At 49.9% G+C, this 20,205-nt stretch overlaps 1 protein-coding gene across 1 annotated transcript; it reads left to right on the top strand.

The window, feature by feature from the left end:
• The first annotated feature begins 5,049 nt into the window (after positions 1-5,049).
• LOC125510589 (protein DUF642 L-GALACTONO-1,4-LACTONE-RESPONSIVE GENE 2) lies at positions 5,050-6,813 on the top strand. The gene is made up of 3 exons (XM_048675808.2): positions 5,050-5,354; positions 5,457-5,969; positions 6,047-6,813. The coding sequence occupies exons 1-3, from the start codon at positions 5,288-5,290 to the stop codon at positions 6,598-6,600; spliced, it is 1,134 nt and encodes a 377-aa protein (XP_048531765.2). The 5' UTR covers positions 5,050-5,287; the 3' UTR covers positions 6,601-6,813.
• The last annotated feature ends 13,392 nt before the right edge of the window (positions 6,814-20,205 follow it).

Here is a 20,205-nt window from a genome sequence, read left to right on the forward strand (position 1 = left end):
TCTATGTTTATCACATAGAAGATTCATAGTCAAGGTCTATATCCTTCACATAGGGAACATTGGTGTCGGCTTGTCTTTTTTTGAATCACGTCCATGCATCAAAACAAAAAAAATCTACTATCATTGTAGTAGAGGTATCAACGTATATGATCGAGACAAACTTGACACTGGATGAACAATCATCGATCAATGAAATGCAATCTGGTATCAAATATATCTCGATCACACATGCCAGAATTGATAGACCTACACAACAACAACCAAGCTTGCCGCCATCCACTGTCGTAGCTATTTAAGCCGGGTGGCGTCCGCCTCGGCCAACCATGTGAGACTAAAATTTGGTTGCACCGATGAGAGATGGAGGAGTTTCTATCGCTGTTGGTGGGACCGCTACGACCTGCAGCGGGGTCGGTGGGCATGCCCGGATGCCCCCATATGCACCTCATATTTGGGCTGGATATGAGGGGTGCCGGTTAGCCTGGGTGTTTGAGGCCCGTTTGAGACGTCCGCCTGGGTAAAAAAAATTGTACCGGGCGACCCATCCAGACATATGAGGTGGGTTCGAGAGGTCCTGTTGTATATGCTCTAAGGGTCCATGTTGGAGATGCCCTAACCTGATGCTTTGGCCGGTGGTGCATACCAATCAATAGAATCTCAGTTCTATAAATAAGCAATTGTGTTTCCTTTGCCATGCTCTACACCAACATATTGTCATGTCATATGGTCTTATGGAGTATAAAGTATGCATATAAAAAAGGCACAAGTTAAAGTTATTGCTGGACCTGTTCTATCAGTCATGGACAGTGGCGGAGCTAGCAAATTGTCGAAGCCTGAACACATATTTAATTCCTTATGCTCCCTAATTTGTGAAGCCTAAAACTCAATTGAGGTCTCCAATTTGAAATTGGATCATCGGATTTTGACAGGGCCAACAATTGTTATTTTCTCTCTCAAAGAGCCCTCTCATTCAATTTTTTAATTCATTATGCTTCCTAATTTTGGAGCTTTCCCATCTGATCGAAATATTCAATTTTAGGGTTGGTTCACAATTTTGACCGGATCGATGGTATCAACCCCGCGCATCCTCTCACCACCAAGAAAAAAGAAACATCAATATATGATATTGTAGCATCAATACATTACATGTAGCCACCGACATAGAAAACGTCCCTGCATAGGTATGGTTGATTAATGAAAAACTCATAATCACACCGCGAAAGGATTACCAAAACACCGCATTATTATAAATAAAAAGAAAATGCACTTTATCATCTCCCTCACCCCGCCAAGCCAAATGCTCCATCTGTTTCTTTGACCAAGTTCACACCAAAAACATCGATATCCATAATACTAAAAAATAAAATATGAAAATTTGTTCCATGCTTAATTCAATGATATCGACTTGATATTATGGACATTGATACATTTCTCTACAAATTTGATCAAACTTTAAATGTTTAACTTTTTAAAAAACTAATACACATTATATTTTGAAACAGAGGAAGTAGTTCTTTTTAACCCAACAACACCAACGGCGCAGCAAAGCATGCCCAATCCTTCTAGTACTCCACTATAGTCTATCAAAAACCAGTTGTTGGTAACATCATGTGCAGTATAATAGACCATACTAGATGTATTAAATTAAATAATAACAAAGTCGCTAAATACTTTTCACATGACCAAGCTTGATGACACGACCAAAAAAGTCGCAAAATTTCAAATTTATAATCAGGCCTAACTGGAAAGGGTCATAATTAATCTATCTATATCTATATCTATATCTATACCTACTATTAAAGGGAATAGGTATTCTTGGTTTGGTTTAGTCCTTTACGTTTGGTTTACACATGTTAAGGGATCTGTGCCAGTTACTTGTATGTTGATGGGTCTTTTATGGGCTTTCATAAAGAGACCGCGAAAAATAATTGGGTCAAAATAAATCAATATTGTGAGAATTGAACACAAGACCTCGTGTGTATCTCTTAGATGTAACAACCAAAGACTTATGCACCTTTCATATTTACTAATCCCAACTCACTCTAAATATACGAGTGACAGTCATCATGTTTATTTATTTTTTTGCGAGAAAAGGAGTTGATATTAAAACGGCCAAATTACTGAAAGGTCCACACAGAAAAGGAAATTACAACCAAGCCCCTCTGCAACCCGACTACGCCGGCGCCGTGGACGAGCCGGTGACGCGCTGCTCGCTGACGCCTTGGATCGAAGCAGCCCCCAGGTGAAACGAGAAGTCTCCGATCAATGGTCCCTGAGGACCTACACCCATGGCCGTCGTCGTCGTCGCACCGCTCAACATCGCCTTCCTTCTCCAGATCTTCAACTGCCGGAATCGCCATCCCTCGATCTCCGGCACGGGGGGAACCGTGCAAGGCCTCTCCACCGAGCAGCGAGCACGAAAAAAGGAGCTGGTCCACCACGGAGCTCCATCGGAACTTCGCCGTCGAAGGGGAGACCAACACCTGCAAAAAGCCGATCCAGTCGCACCGCCGCCTCCACGACGTCACCGGCTGGCTCCCTAGGCACTCCTACACTATGTACACGCTGCAAATCGGGCCTCCCCGTCCTCCCGCCGCAGGAGCGTCCGGCGGAGGGCGATGGAGCCGCCGATTCGGCAACGGCGAGGTGGAGAGCCTGGGGTTCGCACAAATCGCCCTTCGTTCCTGTAGATGGGGAAGGGTGAGGTCCAAGGCTCATATTTAGGGAGAGCTAATTAAGCGAATGAGCTAATAAAGGAAGGATTGTGGGCTTAAATATAATATTTAAATGAATGTGGCTAATTAAAGAAAGGATTATGGGTAAATCGGTGGAATAACTATTAGAAAGATTGCGGTCTTAATAAATTCTACATGAAGGATTTGAGGTAAAAAGGTAGGATAATTAAAAGAAAGGATCTATAGGCCTTAATGTGTTGGGGCTACTAGAAAAGGAAGGATTTGATTCCCGACTAATAGGCCTCCTTTGGTTTGTAGGAATGTCATAGGATTTCTATAGGATAGGATTTGCATAGGAAAATTTCCTTTGAGGCCCTTTGGTTTGTAGGAATGGATTCCTATTCCTATATAGGATAGGAATCAATCCTTCATATTTTGGAGGAAAAAAACATTAGCTAAGGCCTCCTTTGGTTCATAGGATTGGAAAATCATAGGAATAGGAAAGTCATAGGAAATGAGATGACATGCATCTCAAATCCTATGCATAGGAATAGAAAAGGAGATGCCCTTTGATTCACACCATAGGATTTTTTTCCATTGAGTCTAGGCTAATGTTTAGTGCTCCTTTGGTTTGGAGAAATTTTATAGGAATTCTAGAGGATAGGATTTTTATAGGATTTTTTTCTTTAGAGCCCTTTGGTTCATAGGAATGGATTCCTATTCCTACATAGGATCGGTTCCTATCCTCCACATTTCATAAGAAAATAAAAATGAGCCTAGACTCAATGGAAAAATTCCTTTGGTGTCAACCAAATGACATCTCGTTTCCTATTCCTACTCATAGGATCTGAGATACACGTCATCTCATTCCTACAAAATTCCTATTCCTACGATAATCCTATCCTATGAACCAAAAGAGGCCTTATTTTCCTATGAAATGTGAAGGATAGGAAGAATTCCTCCATAGGAATAGGATTTCATTCCTACAAACCAAAGAGCTCTGAAGGAATTTTCCATATAGAAATCCTATCCTATGAAAATCCTACAAAATTCCTCCAAACCAAAGGAGGCCTAAGACTCAATGGAAAATTCCTATCCTATGCATCAAATGACATCTCTTTCTCTATAGGAATTGAGATGCATGTCATCTCACTTCCTATGATTTTCCTATTCCTACAACATTTCTATCGTCTGAACCAAAGGAGGCCTAAAACGGGTGAGGACTTCATGGTAATTAATGAAAGAATCATACTTAAATGTCATTAAAAAGGATTGTATTTAAATGAAATCAGTGGGACATTACGTCCCGCAAAGAAAATATGAACACGACTAAATTGCGACGTATTTTTTATGTTCATTTTGTAGAAGGACGATGTTGCGTTACAATATGTTCTTCATAATGAATCCGATGTTGTGGGACATTATGCTTGTGGAAAACATCAATTTTCCTTGTTACAACGCACGGACATATGTGCTAGTTAGTTTAATTGCAGAAATTCTCTATGAATTACGGAGAAAAACTAACCTAGCTGTCCATTGTTGCTTTCTGCCTCGTTGTCCTGGGCTCCTGGCCCTACGTATGCAGGTTGGGCACTCGCCTCCACCATTCCGGTGAATGATGGCGGGCATGGCCAGGACCGTTTGTCTAAAGCTCCTGTGCTTTCGCTTAAGATTGTCACCGCCGCTCGCCGGAGGTGTGGCCTAACTGGGGCCGCGGCCACGCGCCGCGCCATCTCTCCCCCCTCGCTGGTTGGGCACTCGCCGGCCGTCAGTGCTCCACCTGCCCGTCTCTGATCGAGGCAGGGCACGCGACGCTTAGGGACACGCAGTTGCCGCGCTTGCGATCTGGAGCAGACGAACAACAGCGATCGAATCTGTTTTTTTCCCCGGAAAAATCGAATCAGCTTTTCAGCGAGAGCCAGACTACTGTGGCCCAAACAGGGAATGTGATGGGCCCCTGGCCTGCTGCTAGCTACGGTGCACAGGAACCTAAAGGCCCTAAAGAAAACTGGTCCAGTTAAAGTAAACGATTCTCCCTAACGATCACTGTTCTTTTTTTCAGCACTGATCCCCGTTGGCTATTCCGGCGATCTTACGCCACCGGAGCTCGCCGGATTCCAAGTATGCGCCGGCATCGAGCCCGGGCACGTGCCCAGGCGCAGCGGCGCGCGATAGCCACTCCCTGACGCGCGGCGCGGCGAGGAGGAGCGTTGACAAAGAAGCAGAATGGCCATGTGAGCAGAGTCAACGCAGGTGTGCCTTCCCTAGCCGCGGTGGTTCCTAGTTGCAACCCTACCCAGACCCAACCGAGGCCGACACGACACCCCACTATTTTGCCTCTGGCGAGATGCCCGCCCTAGTAGCACCGAGAGGCGCCTCGATCTCGCGCATCCATGCGGGTGTGCCTTCCCCGGTGGCCACGACCCCCACCCTCACCCTCGTCCCCGGCAATTGCGCCGGCCGACCATGGGAATAAACGGAACCTTCCGTTCGGCGACGCCCAACCCAATAGGGCCGACGCCTCAGCGGCCGGCCTATAAGATCCCACCTCCTCGACGGTCAAGTAACTCCGTCGATACTCGATAGGATCGTCATAGCTGGAGCCTGGAGAGACGATGCTCAATGGCGCCCTCTTCTTGCTCGTCTGCGCGGCCGCACGAGCTGCTGCTTCGGGCGGAGACGGTGAGAGCCTCCAAAGCTACCGCTATTCCTAGCATGGTTAATCAGTTAGGTTAGGTACATTGTCTTAGCATTGTCTGACACGCGATGCCATGCGAGCTGCAGGCCCGCTGCTGAACGGGAACTTCGAGTGCGCGCCCAACAGGTCCCAGATGAACGGCTCGACGGTGATGGCGGCGAACGCGATCCCGTACTGGAAGGTCACCGGCTTCGTGGAGTACATCGAGTCCGGCGCGAGGCAGGGCGACATGGTCCTGACGGTGCCGGAAGGCCGGCACGCCGTGCAGCTGGGCACCGACTCCTCCATCCGGCAGCAGCTCAGCGTGACGCGCGGCAAGTACTACTCCATCACCTTCAGCGCCGCGCGCACCTGCGCCCAGTCCGAGAGGCTTAAGGTGTCGGTCGTCCCCGGCGACGACGTCGTGGCCGACGAGCTCCCCGTCCAGACGGTGTACACCAGCAGCGGCTGGGACTCCTACTCCTGGGCCTTCAAGGCCGAGCAGGGCGTCGTGTCGTTCATCATCCACCACGGGGACGACCATGCGGAGGACCCCGCGTGCGGTCCCGTCATCGACTGCGTCGCCATTAGAGCGCTCAATCCTCCTCGAGCCACCCGCAGCGAGAACAAAGTTCCGATGATCTCGTCTGTGCTTAGTAAACGATTCTTTGCGACGGAATTAACGTGATCTGTGCAGACAACATGCTGATAAATGGGGACTTCGAGGAGGGGCCATACATCACCCCTGGCTCGCCGTGGGGGGTCCTGGTGCCGCCCATGGACGAAGACGACACCTCGCCGCTGCCGGGCTGGATGGTCATGTCCTACTCCAAGGTGGTCAAGTACATCGACTCGGCGCACTTCCGGGTGCCGCACGGCGCCCGCGCCGTGGAGCTGGTGGCCGGCGTGGAGGTCGCGCTGGTCCAGGAGGTGGCCACCGTCCCCGGCAGCTCGTGCAGGCTGCAGTTCTCGGTGGGCGACGCGGCCAACGGGTGCGTGGCGTCGCCCATGCGCGTGCAGGTGGCCACGGCGCGCGGGAGCAAGAGCGTGCCGTACAACTCGAAGGGCACGGGCGGGTACACGCGCGACGCGCTCGACTTCACGGCGGACGGCAACACCACGCGGGTGGTGTTCTACAGCTCGGGCTACCACACCACGTCCGACGGCAGCGGCACGCTCTGCGGGCCCGTCATCGACGACGTCTCGCTCGTCTGCATTTCACGCCCGCATGCTCGCCGGTTGCTCCGCTGATGCGTTGCACGTGCTGCTAGAGTGTGATTTTTTCGGGAGAGCGGCTGCTGGGAAGTGGAAAATCACTCCTGTTCCTTCTTTTCGTAAGAAATAGTCGACCCTCCATGCGTTGTTTCGTAACAACAAACTACTGCATACTCATGGAGCATACAGAAAACAGATCAAATCATCAGTTTAATTCACGAGCATGAACGTAACAAGCGGCTTCTAGGACGAATGTCTTTTATGCGAAACAATATGTGGTTGGATGGCTAGGTGGACAGTGGTATCTCAACCCATCAGGTTTCAAATCATGATGCTCACGGGTTCAAGACCTGCCGGGCGGTCGGTCGTCAGTCCTCGGCTTTGCAGCTACGTCGCTGGGTAGTCGGTCAGCGGTGGCGGCGGTGTGAGGTCTCTTGGACAGTGACCCAATTCCATGAAGGTGTGGAGATGGGCTACGCGTGGATGCAAATCTTGCACAACTTCTGCCTGGCCGGCGATGATGGCACCCTTGATGTCATTCTCCTCCTTGGAGGCATTGCTTAGCGTGTTCACCTTTCCTCTCGCTCTCTTGGAGTTGGTGGATGTCTCAAGGCGAAAGCCTTGATTCGGCTCTTCGATCGGCACAATGGCGCCGTCCTCGACGTCGCTCCTCTGTTGGGAGCATTGTGCTTGAGACGCGTTGGCTCCTCGTTGCTCTCTTCCGGTGTTCGCCACTGTCCTCTTTTGATCCGTCGTGGTGCTATGTACCCCCGTCGTCGGTGTTTCCAAGATGGTGGCTTTCCGGAGCGGATCGTGCTTGCCATCCATCTGTCACTTTCTCTTAGGCGCTTAAGGTGGATGGTGCGTCGACAAGTGAAGTTCTGCAGCAGTTGGTGGTCTCGGAGATGCCCGGCGTCGGCCGAGACGCGGTTTGGTGTATCTTTTTTGGATAGGCTCTTTGGTGTTGTAGCTCGCTTTGCCTGGTGTTTGTCCTTGGTCCAGCCGTGTGTGTTGTTCGTGCTACACTCGCTGTTTGCATCAAGTGGTGGCTTTCTTGTAACTTATATTCTGCCTTCTAAGCTATGGTATGCCTAGGCGTACTCTCGAAAAAAAGTCCTGATGCTCACATTTATTTCTGGATTTTCAGAGATGCACGTTCAGGGAGGAGACATCCCTGTCGACTACGAGGCGCTTTTGGTGACTTCATCAATCCTATGATGATATGTCGGCTCCGTCTTTTGGAAGTCCACATAGAGGTAGGGTGTGCGTGTGTGTGTTTATAGGATGAGTGTATGCACGTATATATGAGCGCATGTGACGAATGTATTTTTATTATACACTTCTTTCCCTATACAAATCACTCCACACCACTCGCGTTCCTTTCCTTATCACAGGGCAAAGTCTAGCATGAACATGGCAATAGATACGCACAACCAGCGAACCCGGCGAGTAAAAATCCTATTGGGATAAGGGTTTGGAAAAATAAATATCCATACGTTTATAAATGGAAAAATATTGTGCCCATCGGTTAAGCCGGATATGGCACAGGGAGGCAATGGCGTACCCGCATATACCCATTGTAACATCCTGAATTTTGAGTTTTTTTCTTTGCCTTTTCCCGATTCTTTCTTGAATTACCTTTTTTGGACTTACCAAACTAAAAACACCTTGAAATTGGGCTAGCACCCAGCCAAAATTTTCTGAATTTTTGGTGTGACTCAAATGCAAAAACTCCTGAGAGGCTTGGGTGTATTTTTGGTGGTTTTAGGACCTAAACAGATTATGTGAATTGATTGACAATTTTTAGAAGAGCCGAAGAGGTAGTTGTTTCACAACTCAAGTGCTTAGAGAGCATTTATTCTTTTCTGAAAAATAATAATCCTAAGAGAAAGCTTGGGAAAAGAATAGCCTAGTGAATAGGCCGATCACACCCGTGGCCACCCAGTACGCGGATGCCTTGGTGAGCATGGTCACGGCCACGTCCACTATTCACACCTGCGCCTACCGCCGTCGGGACACGCTCGGCCGACGCAGAGAGCTTCGCCAAATCCACCAGCACACACGACTCGGGCAAGGCTAGCGTTGGCCAAATCCACCAGCACACACGACTCGGGCAAGGCTAGCGTAGGCCGAAGCAGTCTCTCTGGCTATCGGCGAGAACCACGGCAGCGTCATTGCTATTTGTGAGCTGTGTTGGAATTTCTCCGAAGAAAAGGAGAGATGCAGTATAATAAAGATAAATATTTTCATCAGTTAAGAATCAAGATTATCAATCTAGTAAGAGAATCACACAAAGCCTAATGAATAACACCTACATACATAAAAGTAAATACTTGCACCCAAAGCAAACAAGAGGGTTCTCAACCCCCTTGGCGGTTACTTGCAAGATTAAATCTTGTGGTGGTAGACAGATAATTACAAAAATAAATTAGAAATAAAATTCAGTGGAGTATTTTTGTGTTTATATATGATAAAGTAGACCCTGAGGCCATAGTTTCACTAGAGGCTTCTTTCTCGAGCATAGCATACGGTGGATGAACAAATTACTGTTGGTCAATTGGTAGAAAAATGCATAGATATGACGATATTTAAGGCAATGATCATGTATATATGCATCATGTCCGAGACAAGTAGACTGACTCCAGCCTGTATCTACTACTATAACTCCACCCATCGACCGCTATACATCATGCATATAGAGTATTAAGTTAATGAAAATAGAGTAACACCTTAAGCAAGATGACATGATGTAGACAAAGTAAACCCAATCAATATGAATAACCCCGTCATTTTATTCTTAATAGCAATAATACAAATACGTGTATTATCCCTTTCTGTCAGTGGGATAGAGCACCGCAAGATTAAACCACTACTGCAGGATGCTGCTAACGCGTCACTACGATCAGAGACCCTTTTACGAAACTGTGTGCGATGCATTAATCACAAACGGTGATGTAAAAAACCGTTAAAAAGGATGCAAAACGTTTGCGATGAATGCAGTTTCTGTTTTTTCTTATTTTTGAGTTTTACAGAAAAGGAATACCAAACGGAGTTCAATGGATGTGCCAATTTTTGACGATTTTTTATGGACCAAAAGAAGCCCCGGAGTAAAACAGTTGGGCCAGAAGAGTCCCGGGCCGTCCACGAGGGTGGGAGGCGCGCCCTACCCCCGGGCGGGCCGCCCTATCTCGTGGACGACTCGGGGACCCCCTGACTTGTTCCCGACGCCAAAAATTCCTATAAATACAGAAACCTCCAGAAAATAACCTAGATTGGGAGTTCCGCCGCCGCAAGCCTCTGTAGCCACCGAAAACCAATCTAGACCCATTTTGGTACCCTGCCGGAGGGGGGAATCCATCTCCGATGGCCATCTTCATCATCCCAGCGCTCTCCATGAGGAGGAGGGAGTAGTTCTCCCTCGGGGCTGAGGGTATGTACCAGTAGCTATGTGTTTGATCTCTCTCTCTCACGTGTTCTTGATTCAACACGATCTTTATGTATCGCGAGTGTCGGTGTCAAAACCGGCGGATCTCAGGTAGGGGGTCCCGAACTGTGCGTCTAAGGCGGATGGTAACAGGAGGTAGGGGACACGATGTTTTACCCAGGTTCGGGCCCTCTTGATGGAGGTAAAACCCTACGTCCTGCTTGATTTATTCTTAATGATATGAGTATTACAAGAGTTGATCTACCACGAGATCGGAGAGGCTAAACCCTAGAAGCTAGCCTATGGTATGATTGTATGTTGTCCTATGGACTAAAACCCTCCGGTTTATATAGACACCGGAGGGGGTTAGGGTTACACAAGGTCGGTTACAAAGGAGGAGATATCCATATCCGTACTGCCTAGCTTGCCTTCCACGCCAAGTAGAGTCCCATCCGGACACGAGACAAAGTCTTCAATCTTGTATCTTCATGGTCCAACAGTCCGGCCAAAGAATATAGTCCGGCTGTCCGGAGACCCCCTAATACAAGACTCCCTCAGTAGCCCCTGAACCAGGCTTCAATGACGATCAGTCCGGCGCGCAGTATTGTCTTCGGCATTGCAAGGCGGGTTCCTCCTCCGGATACACCACAGAAGAGTTCGAATAAAAGGATAGTGTCCGACCCTGCAAAATAAGTTCCACATACCACCATAGAGAGAATAACATTTCCACAAATCTAATCTGCCGACACGTTTTGGCAACATGACATCATGCCATGGCTTGGTGATTGTTCGAACCGTTTTTCTTTAACTAGCCCCGCACATAACGCGATGCAGTTTCTTGACACGTCTTGTCAAAGCAGAGATCGTGTCCCCCTTATTACGGGATTCTCATCAATACGGTCGTGGGTAACCCAACCGCGTTTAGGACTCCTAGATTTTAGGCAAGTCCCAAACGGCCACGAGGAGGACGCTTGATATTCACCTTCTTTATAAAGGGTCAAGGCTTTTACTTTTTTCCTCCCGTGCTCAATCGAATCCTTCCCCCGCCTCGAGTTCTAACACCCAAAGCCCAGGTCCGGTGCTTCGAACCTTCAATTATGTCCGGATCCAGCCTCCAGGGCCAGTGGATGCCCTCCTCCGTCACAGAAGAGGATATCAAGAAGTTGAGGGAGGCAAGATACTTGACCGCCAAAGTCTCGCATCGGCTGCCTGCCCGAGGGCAGGTCGTCCCTACTCCTGAACCCAATGAAGACATCTTGTTTATCTCCCACTTCCTCCGAGGACTAGGCCTCACTCTGGATCCCTTCGTAAGGGGTTTGATGTTCTATTACGGGCTTGATTTCCACGATCTAGCCCCGGATTCCTTTCTCCACATCTCGGCATTTATTGTCGTATGTGAGGCCTTCCTCCGCATTACCCCTCACTTCGGCCTGTGGCTCAAGACCTTTGATGTGAAGCCGAAGATGGTTGAGGGGAAGCATGCAGCGTGCGGAGGGGCATTAATAAGCAAGATCGCTGGAGCTCCGTGGCCAAAGGGTTTCTTTCCAGAGATGTCCGGATTATGGCAACGGGAGTGGTTCTACGTCACCGCTCCCAGAAGTGCCAAGTGGGTAGCTTCCCCCGCCTTTCGCTCGGGCCCTCCACCACAACTGATGTCGTGGATCAGCAGGGGGCTGAGCTAGGGTCCAACCAAGGATGTGCCCATACTGCAGAGCCACATCCGAGATCTCTTCGAGGGAGATTTTAGTTTGGTTATGGTAGTGCAAGTCATCCTGGTTCATCGAGTCCAGCCTTGCAAACGCCGGCCCCTCCGCTTGTGGGAATTCAACCCAGAAGGACCGCGCGCTATTCAGAATTTCCTCGGCCTAACGCACGAGGAGATGTACAAGTCGTTCTTCGGACCCCAAATAGAGTGTCCGGACACCTCCGAGGACGTGGGCCTGAGCAGCAACCGCACCGCGGCCCAAGTAAGTAATCCTCTAGCCAAACACACTGTCTTTCATTCATCATGACGTCATTCTGAAGAATCGCTTTTTGACCAGGACTAGATAACAAAGGCGAAGATGATCCGGTGTTCGGCCCCCCTTCCCGAAGGCTTGGACAATCCGGTGCTGGAAAAGATGCTCGAGCCAGCACCTTGCCCGGTGCCCTCAAAGGAAGATGAAGGGGGGAATAAAGAGGGCGAAAGCGGGCCTCCACCGCTACCTATTCCAACCGAGGGAACGAGCGCCTCCGTGAGGGAGGATAACCAAGGGGAAGAATCTGACGTTCCATCGCCCCGGGGGAGGAAGAGGACTACCTCTGAAGATCCGGAAACCAAGGTCTCCAAACGGGAGAAGAAAACTCCACCAGAGGGTCCTGCCTCGGGGGGTGATCTTGCCGCACAAAGTCCATGCGGGGATCAGCCCTCTAATGAGCTGTAAGTAATCAAAAAGTACTTAATAGCGAAGATATACTACCTTACATCTGAGAAAAATAACCGAAGCATTTATCTTGCAGTTCGGATCTGAGCCCTTCTCAGCAGAGCTCGTCTTTGGGAGATCTTCTTCCGGAGATGATGGAGAGCGAAACGCCTCCCCCGGACTCCCCAGCTCAAGAAGCGGGCGACCTTGAAGTGTCGTCGCCGAGGGTCACCCCTGATCCGGTGAGGCCTGAAGATAATCCTATGGTCGCCCGAAGTCCCCAGTATCCGGCTCTTGAAGAGAGCAACCAAAAGAATCCGACACCGTCTGGTATGCGGTCGGACGCACTGAGGGATCTGCTAGGGCGAGCCACTATCTCAGAAGAGCACCGTACATTGATGGGTACGGTGATTGAAAGGATTTCGTCCGCCGAAAGCGGGTTGCATGAAGCCTTTATGAGTCTACTGACGGGCTTTGAGGTACGTGAAATGATATGCATTTGTGGTAGAACCGCACATTTTTAGGTGTGCCCTGTGTAGATAGTAGCCTCTGAGACTCTGGTTGTCGTCGAAAACGGCGGCGAACAGAGGATCGTAGTCCCAGGTAATAACCAGACCACCTTTATGTGCAGGTGTCTGAAGCTCCGGTGGCTAGCCAGACTGATGGGGTTGCCGAACTAAAGCGGCGACTGGATGCAGCGGATGCCGATATCGAGCTTGTTAACAAGCGGCTTGACAAGGCACAGGGTAGGTGATGTTTATAGTGAATGTCACATAGTAAGAGCAGCGTGATGCCAGTATCTTTAATGTGTTGTGACTGCAGATGGAGCTGCCACTGTGGAGGCCCTGCGGGCGGAGCTTGCCCGAGCCAAGGAGCAAGCAAGGAGTAGTAATGCGGCCTCTTTGAAGGCGGTCGAAGAGTTGAGAGCCGAGAAGGCCGCACATAGTGAGAGCAAAGAGAAAATGGCCAAAATGGCTGTGAAGTTAAAAGACACTGCCGACCGCTGCCAGTTTCTTGAAGAAGAAAGCCGGGCGAAGGCTACGGACCTCGAAAAGGCCACAATGGCGACCAAAGACACCCGCTCTGCAATGAGAGAAAAGAAGGAGGAACTGCGTGAAGCCGGGGATATTGTGGCTGGGAAGCTCTTTATGCTGCGGAGGAAGTTCGGCGATCTGCGGTATGCCCCTCTGGATCGGCTGTGGAGTTCGGCCGACGCATATCTGGACTTGGCGGCGAGCGCTGTCGATGCGGCCGAATACTTCTGAGATCAAACAGATCGTGAAGTGGACAAGCTGTTCTGGTCGCAATTTAACGTTCCAGAGCGTCCGCTTCCATTGACTGATTAGCTTGCCTAATGGGCCGAACTCAATAGATTGTTCAGACTCACCATGAGGTCTGTCGTGGATAATCTGTGGCCGGAAAGGCCAAAGCCGAACAACTATTTTAGCTTGGTGCAGCAGTTCCTTGGTGCGGTGCCATGCATTAATGCGATGAAGAGGTCGACGTGCATAGAAGGCTCGCGGATGGCCCTTTCCCGTGTCAAAACATACTGGGCGGAGATGGATGCCACCACTGTCGCGGCGCAGGGTTCGGCCATAGGCCGAGTGGCTGCCGAGCACTATTTTGAAGAAGTTCTTGAGGGTGCTCGTTCGATAGAGGCCCAGTGCTCGAAGAATGTTATGTTTGAGTGACATGTATTCCCATTGTAAAAACAACGTTTTATTGAATTTATCAAGGTTGTATTTATACTTTTGCCCGAAAGTATTGTGATGCCTCCTGTGCGGCCGTTTATGTATACATGTATATAACCTAAAAGATTGCAGTCCTCGGCTTCAGCCCCCACGCATATAATGCGGGGGTGTTCGCAAAAGACATGTATTCACACTTAATCCAACATCTTGATCCTAATAAGGAGGTGATAGCGCAACGAACTAGGCAACCGGACTATAATGCTTTAACACTTTCACTTAGCCATAGGAGTTTGACAGCGCGGCTACTATATAGCCCCTGGTGGCTCCGCACTCGTCCGGATTCGGGGTGCATACATGCCTGGCCGGGAAACGACCCTTCGTTCATGCGGAGGAATCCCAAAGATTCCAATAAGTCATTGAGTGGTTGATCAGTCTCACGCTATATCATGACAGTCAGTTTTCGGCTTTCTCTACTGAGGTGCTCGTCCGGATGAACCAGGGCACAATCGCAGTAGTTCTCCTGGTGTCGCCTTAGCCGATAGAGCGGAACGTAAGGCAGCAAAACACAGGAGTCGGGCAGACCCAACATTTGACCAAAGACATGATTCGGAGCTGATGCATATAAGGCCAAACTCGCCGAACACTCCCTAAGGTATTCGGTCTTTATGGTGTAAACCGGGTCTAAACAGTACCCTTTGTAATAAGCCCCTGGTGTCCAGGTACGTGCATTATTCTAGCGTGGCCACATGCCAAGACGTCAGCATCCTTCTCGGTTGTACTGAGAATCCGAGGGATGTAAATCAACAAGAGACAATAAAAAGGTTTACGCAGGGTCTTAATCTACAAAGAATCCTTGGGACGGGTCCCTGTTGCACGTCTGCGCTGTGTCTCCGTTGTGCCGTATCCTGGACGGGTGTAGCACGATGGTCATCTGAAAAAGAGAGGAACTTAATTGAAAAGTTACCATGCAAAAGTTAAGTTATTCTAAATAAACAATATATAGTTGAAAATGAGTAAAGGTGAGCCTTATTGTCACTTTTGCGCGCGCGTTGAGCCCCTTGTATTGTAATAGGGGTATAGCCATCAAACCTGTATTAATTACATATAGCTGAGCCAGACTCCTCTAGCCGTGTCCGTGGTCTTAACGACCTGTCAAATGCTTGAGTTGGTGAGGCCATTTAGTGTGCGGCGGCCAAGGCGGCCGCACCGTCTTCGGCGCGCAAGGAGCGCTCAATATTTCCATTTACTGTAATGATGCCGCGTGGACCAGGCATCTTGAGCTTGAGGGAAGCGTAATGCGGTATTGCATTAAAGCGAGCGAAAGCTTCGCGTCCGAGTAGTGCTTGATAGCCACTTTGGAACGGAGCGACGTGGAAAGTTAAATTTTTGCTGCGGAAGTTATCGGGGAAGCCGACTATAACCTCTAGTAGCAGGGAGCCCCTGCAGTGAGCCTCCGGGCCTGGCGTTACTCCTTTAAAGGTAGCATTTGTAGGGGATCGTAGCAGAAATTTAAAATTTTCTATGCATCACCAAGATCAATCTATGGAGTAATCTAGCAACGAGGGGAAGGGGAGTGCATCTACATACCCTAGTAGATCGCTAAGCGGAAGCATTGTAAGAACACGGATGAAGGAGTCGTACTCGCAGCGATTCAGATTGCGGTTGATTCCGATCTAAGCGCCGAACAACGGCGCCTCTGCGTTCAACACACGTGCAGCCCGATGACGTCTCCCACGCCTTGATCCAGCAAGGGGAGAAGGAGAGGTTGGGGAAGACTCCATCCAGCAGCAGCACGACGGCGTGGTGGTGGTGGAGGAGCGCGGAACTCCAGCAGGGCTTCGCCAAGCACTACGAGAGACGAGGAGGGAGAGAGGTAGGGCTGCGCCAAGAGGGAGATGATCTCGTGTGTCTTGCAGCCCCCAATACCTCAAGTATATATAGGGGAAGGGGAGGGGCTGCGCCCCCATCTAGGGTTCCCTCCCTAGGGGTGGCGGCAGCCCCAAAACCCATCTAGGGTGGCGGCCAAGGGGGGAGAGAGGGGGGCGCACCTAGGGTGGGCCTTAAGGCCCATCTGGACTTAGGGTTTGCCCCCTCCCACTCTCCCTTGCGCCTTGGGCCTTGGTGGGGGGCGCACCAGCCCACCTGGGGCTGGTTCCCTCCCACACTTGGCCCACGCAGCCTTCTAGGGCTGGTGGCCCCACCCGGTGGACCCCCGGGACCCTCCCGGTGGTCCCGGTACGTTACCGATAGCACCCGAAACTTTTCCGGTGACCAAAACGGGACTTCCCATATATAAATCTTTACCTCCGGACCATTCCGGAACTCCTCGTGACGTCTGGGATCTCATCTGGGACTCCGAACAACATTCGGTAACCGCGTACATACTTTCCCTATAACCCTAGCATCATCGAACCTTAAGTGTGTAGACCCTACGGGCTCGGGAGTCATGCAGACATGGCCGAGACAACTCTCCGGTCAATAACCAACAGCGGGATCTGGATACCCATGTTGGTTCCCACATGCTCCATGATGATCTCATCGGATGAACCACGATGTCAAGGATTCAATCAATCCCGTATACAATTCCCTTTGTCTATCGGTATGATACTTGCCCGAGATTCGGTCATCGGTATCCCGATACCTTGTTCAATCTCATTACCGGCAAGTCTCTTTACTCGTTCCGCAACACATCATCCCGTGATAAACTCCTTGGTCACATTGTGCACATTATGATGATGTCCTACCGAGTGGGCCCAGAGATACCTCTCCGTTACACGGAGTGACAAATCCCAGTCTCGATTCGTGCCAACCCAACAGACACTTTTGGAGATACCCGTAGTGCACCTTTATAGCCACCCAGTTACGTTGTGACGTTTGGAACACCCAAAGCACTCCTACGGTATCCGGGAGTTGCACAATCTCATGGTCTAAGGAAATGATACTTGACATTAGAAAAGCTTTAGCATACGAACTACACGATCTTGTGCTAGGCTTAGGATTGGGTCTTGTCCATCACATCATTCTCCTAATGATGTGATCCCATTATCAACGACATCCAATGTCCATGGTCAGGAAACCGTAACCATCTATTGATCAACGAGCTAGTCAACTAGAGGCTTACTAGGGACATGGTGTTGTCTATGTATCCACACATGTATCTGAGTTTCCTATCAATACAATTCTAGCATGGATAATAAACGGTTATCATGAACAATGAAATATAATAATAACTAATTTATTATTGCCTCTAGGGCATATTTCCAACAGCATTGCTGCGGCAAATTTTTGTTGGGTCTATCCCCATTTTGCGGACTGTGTCCTGATATATCAGATTTAAACTACTGTCGCCGTCCATCAGGACTCGGGTGAAGTGGTATCCATCAATTATTGGATCTAATACCAAGGCAGCCCATCCTGCACGCCGGATACTTGCCGAGTAATCCCGATGGTCGAAGGTGATCGGTTGGGACGACCAGTGGCGGAGCTCCACGGTGATAGGCCCTGGGGCATGTTCCTCTAAAGGTGCTGCTTTGTTTCTCCCTTTTATCACATGTAACACGTTGACTGTTTTGACTTCTGGTGGGAATTTCTTCTATTCCCCTGTGCTTTGCTTGCGAGGCTCGTCCTCGTCTTCACTTGGTGTATCCTGCCCCTTGTGTTCGGCGTTGAGCTTGCCGGACTATTTGAAGACCCAACATTCTCTGTGGGTATGACTTGTAGGTTTATCCGGGGTGCTATGGATCTGACATATTTGGTCCAGAGTTTTGTTTAGGCTGGGCAATTTGTCTCTGTTGCCTTTGGAGGGCGGCTTCTGCTGCCCTGGCCGAGAGATTCTAAATCCGGCGTTTACCGCCGTGCTCTTCGGGCTGTCTTCTTTATTCCAGTGCTTATTCTTGCTCCGTCGTGATTTCCCGTTTCCATCCCTGACTTCGGATGTACTTGGGTCGCTGGTGCTGCATCGGGCTAACCAGCTGTCCTCGCCCACGCAAAAACGGCTCATGAGGCTTGTTAATGCTGCCATTGTTCTCTGCTTTTCTTGACCGAGGTGTCTGGCAAGCCATTCGTCTCGAACGCTATGTTTGAAGGCTGCTAAGGCTTCGGCGTCCGGACAGTCAACTATTTGGTTCTTTTTAGTGAGGAACCCGTTCCAAAGTTTTCGGGCTAACTCACCGGGCTGTTGAGTTATATGACTTAAATCGTCCGCATCCGGTGATCGGACATATGTCCCTTGAAAATTTGCCCGAAAGGCGTCTTCGAACTCTTCCCAGCTTCCGATGGAGTTTTCGGGGAGGCTTTTAAGCCAGTGCCGAGCTATCCCTTTGAGCTTGAGGGGTAATGTAACACCCAGGATGTGATTTACCCAATATGTACTCCAACTCTTGCCGTTTCCGGCCTTAAGTTATTTATTTTCTCGGGTTCGGGTTTTTGTCTCCATGTGTTGTTATCGTTGTCATGCATCTCATATCATGTCATCATGTGCATTGCATTTGCATACTTGTTCATCTCATGCATTCGAGCATTTTCCCCGTTGTCCGTTTTGCATTCCGGTGCTTCGTTCTCCTCCGGTGGTCATTTCTACCTTTCTTTCGTGTGTGGGGATTAAACATTTACGGATTGGACCGAGACTTGCCAAGCGGCCTTGGTTTACTACAGGTAGACCGCCTGTCAAGTTTCGTACCATTTGGACTTCGTTTGATGCTCCAACGGTTAACCGAGGGACCGAAAAGGCCTCGTGTGTGTTGCAGCCCAACACCCCTCCAAGTTGGCCCAAAACCCACCAAAACCCTCTCCATCATCTAGAGCGTTCGATCACGATCGCGTGGCCGAAAACCGCACCTCATTTGGACTCTCCTAGATCCCTCTATGCCTATATAGACCCCCCCATTCCAAATCTCGGATCCCCTCTCTCTAAACCCTAAAAAAAATCGCCCACCGCCGCCGGACATGTCCGCCACCTGAACGGACACGCCACCGCCGCCTCCCGCAGCCAACCGGGGGCCGCCACGTGGCGCGCCGCCACCCGCAGCCACGCCGGCCCGCGCGGCCCGCTGCGAGCCCCCGCGGCCCAGGGAGCTGCCGCCCGGCTGCCATTTCCCTGCCGCCCGCGCCTCCTCGCCCCCCGCCTTCTTCTCCGTTGTTGGCGCCCTCCGACCGCCGCGCCAGGTCACCGGCGACCCGACCTAGCAGCTCCGGCCGCCGGAGCCCGACGCCCCCGCACCGCCGCACGCCCGAGGAGCTCCGGCCTCTCTCCGGCCTCCTCCTCCCACGCCCCAAGTACCTCCCTGCTCCGGCCGACGACATCTCCGGCGAGCTCAAGAGAACTCCGGCCGGTCATCCTCGGGACGCGCGCCCCTGCTACAGTGCCACCCGCGCCGAATCCAGATATGGATCGGATCCGGTTGACTTTCTTTGCCCGAAACCCTAATATTTGCTCCTGTTCATCGTGCTATAACTCCGCATCCGTACCTCCGTTTCGCGCATATAGCATATCAGAATGTTCATCTCAGAGAGTACCTCACTTCATCTCATTGCATCATTGTCATTTGAGTTCATCTTGATGCCCGAAATGCTGTTGGAAGAGTGCTATTTGAGATAATTGTCAGATCTGCTGCTCCATTTAGATATTTGTCATTTTTGCCATGATTAATGTGTGCATGATATGCCCCTGAGCTCTACATATGTTTTGTTAAGGGTTTTTGCATCTTTCCAGAGGTGCAACCCATGTATTTTTGTGATGTGTGTGGTGACTAGCACAAGCTTGCAAAGTGAGGCATTTGTTAATGCTGATTTCAGGGACTTAGCATTTCCACTAAGTCCTTGAGCTGTTTATCTCATATGGCCATATGTTCATGTTGTTTCCTAGTGATCCGTGCCTCTTTTGAGGATGATCAGTAAGGATGTTTTGTTAATCTTGTAGTGCTCAATCCATCCATGTCTTTGGTTGAAATTATGGAGCACCCTAGCTTGAGTCAATCGAGCTCTACTTTTGTCATTTCGTGAATCTGGGCAGATTGTCTACTTGTTAGCAATTTTGCCGAGGATGTTGTAGTTGATCCGTGCATGCTATGGTATTGTTCTTGCCATGTCTAGCTTGAATTTTGTGTATTCTTGATGGGTGTATGCT

This window comes from Triticum urartu, chromosome 5A, assembly GCF_056163025.1.
Source record: "Triticum urartu cultivar PI428250 chromosome 5A, HENAU_Tu73, whole genome shotgun sequence".
Classification (NCBI taxonomy): domain Eukaryota; kingdom Viridiplantae; phylum Streptophyta; class Magnoliopsida; order Poales; family Poaceae; genus Triticum; species Triticum urartu.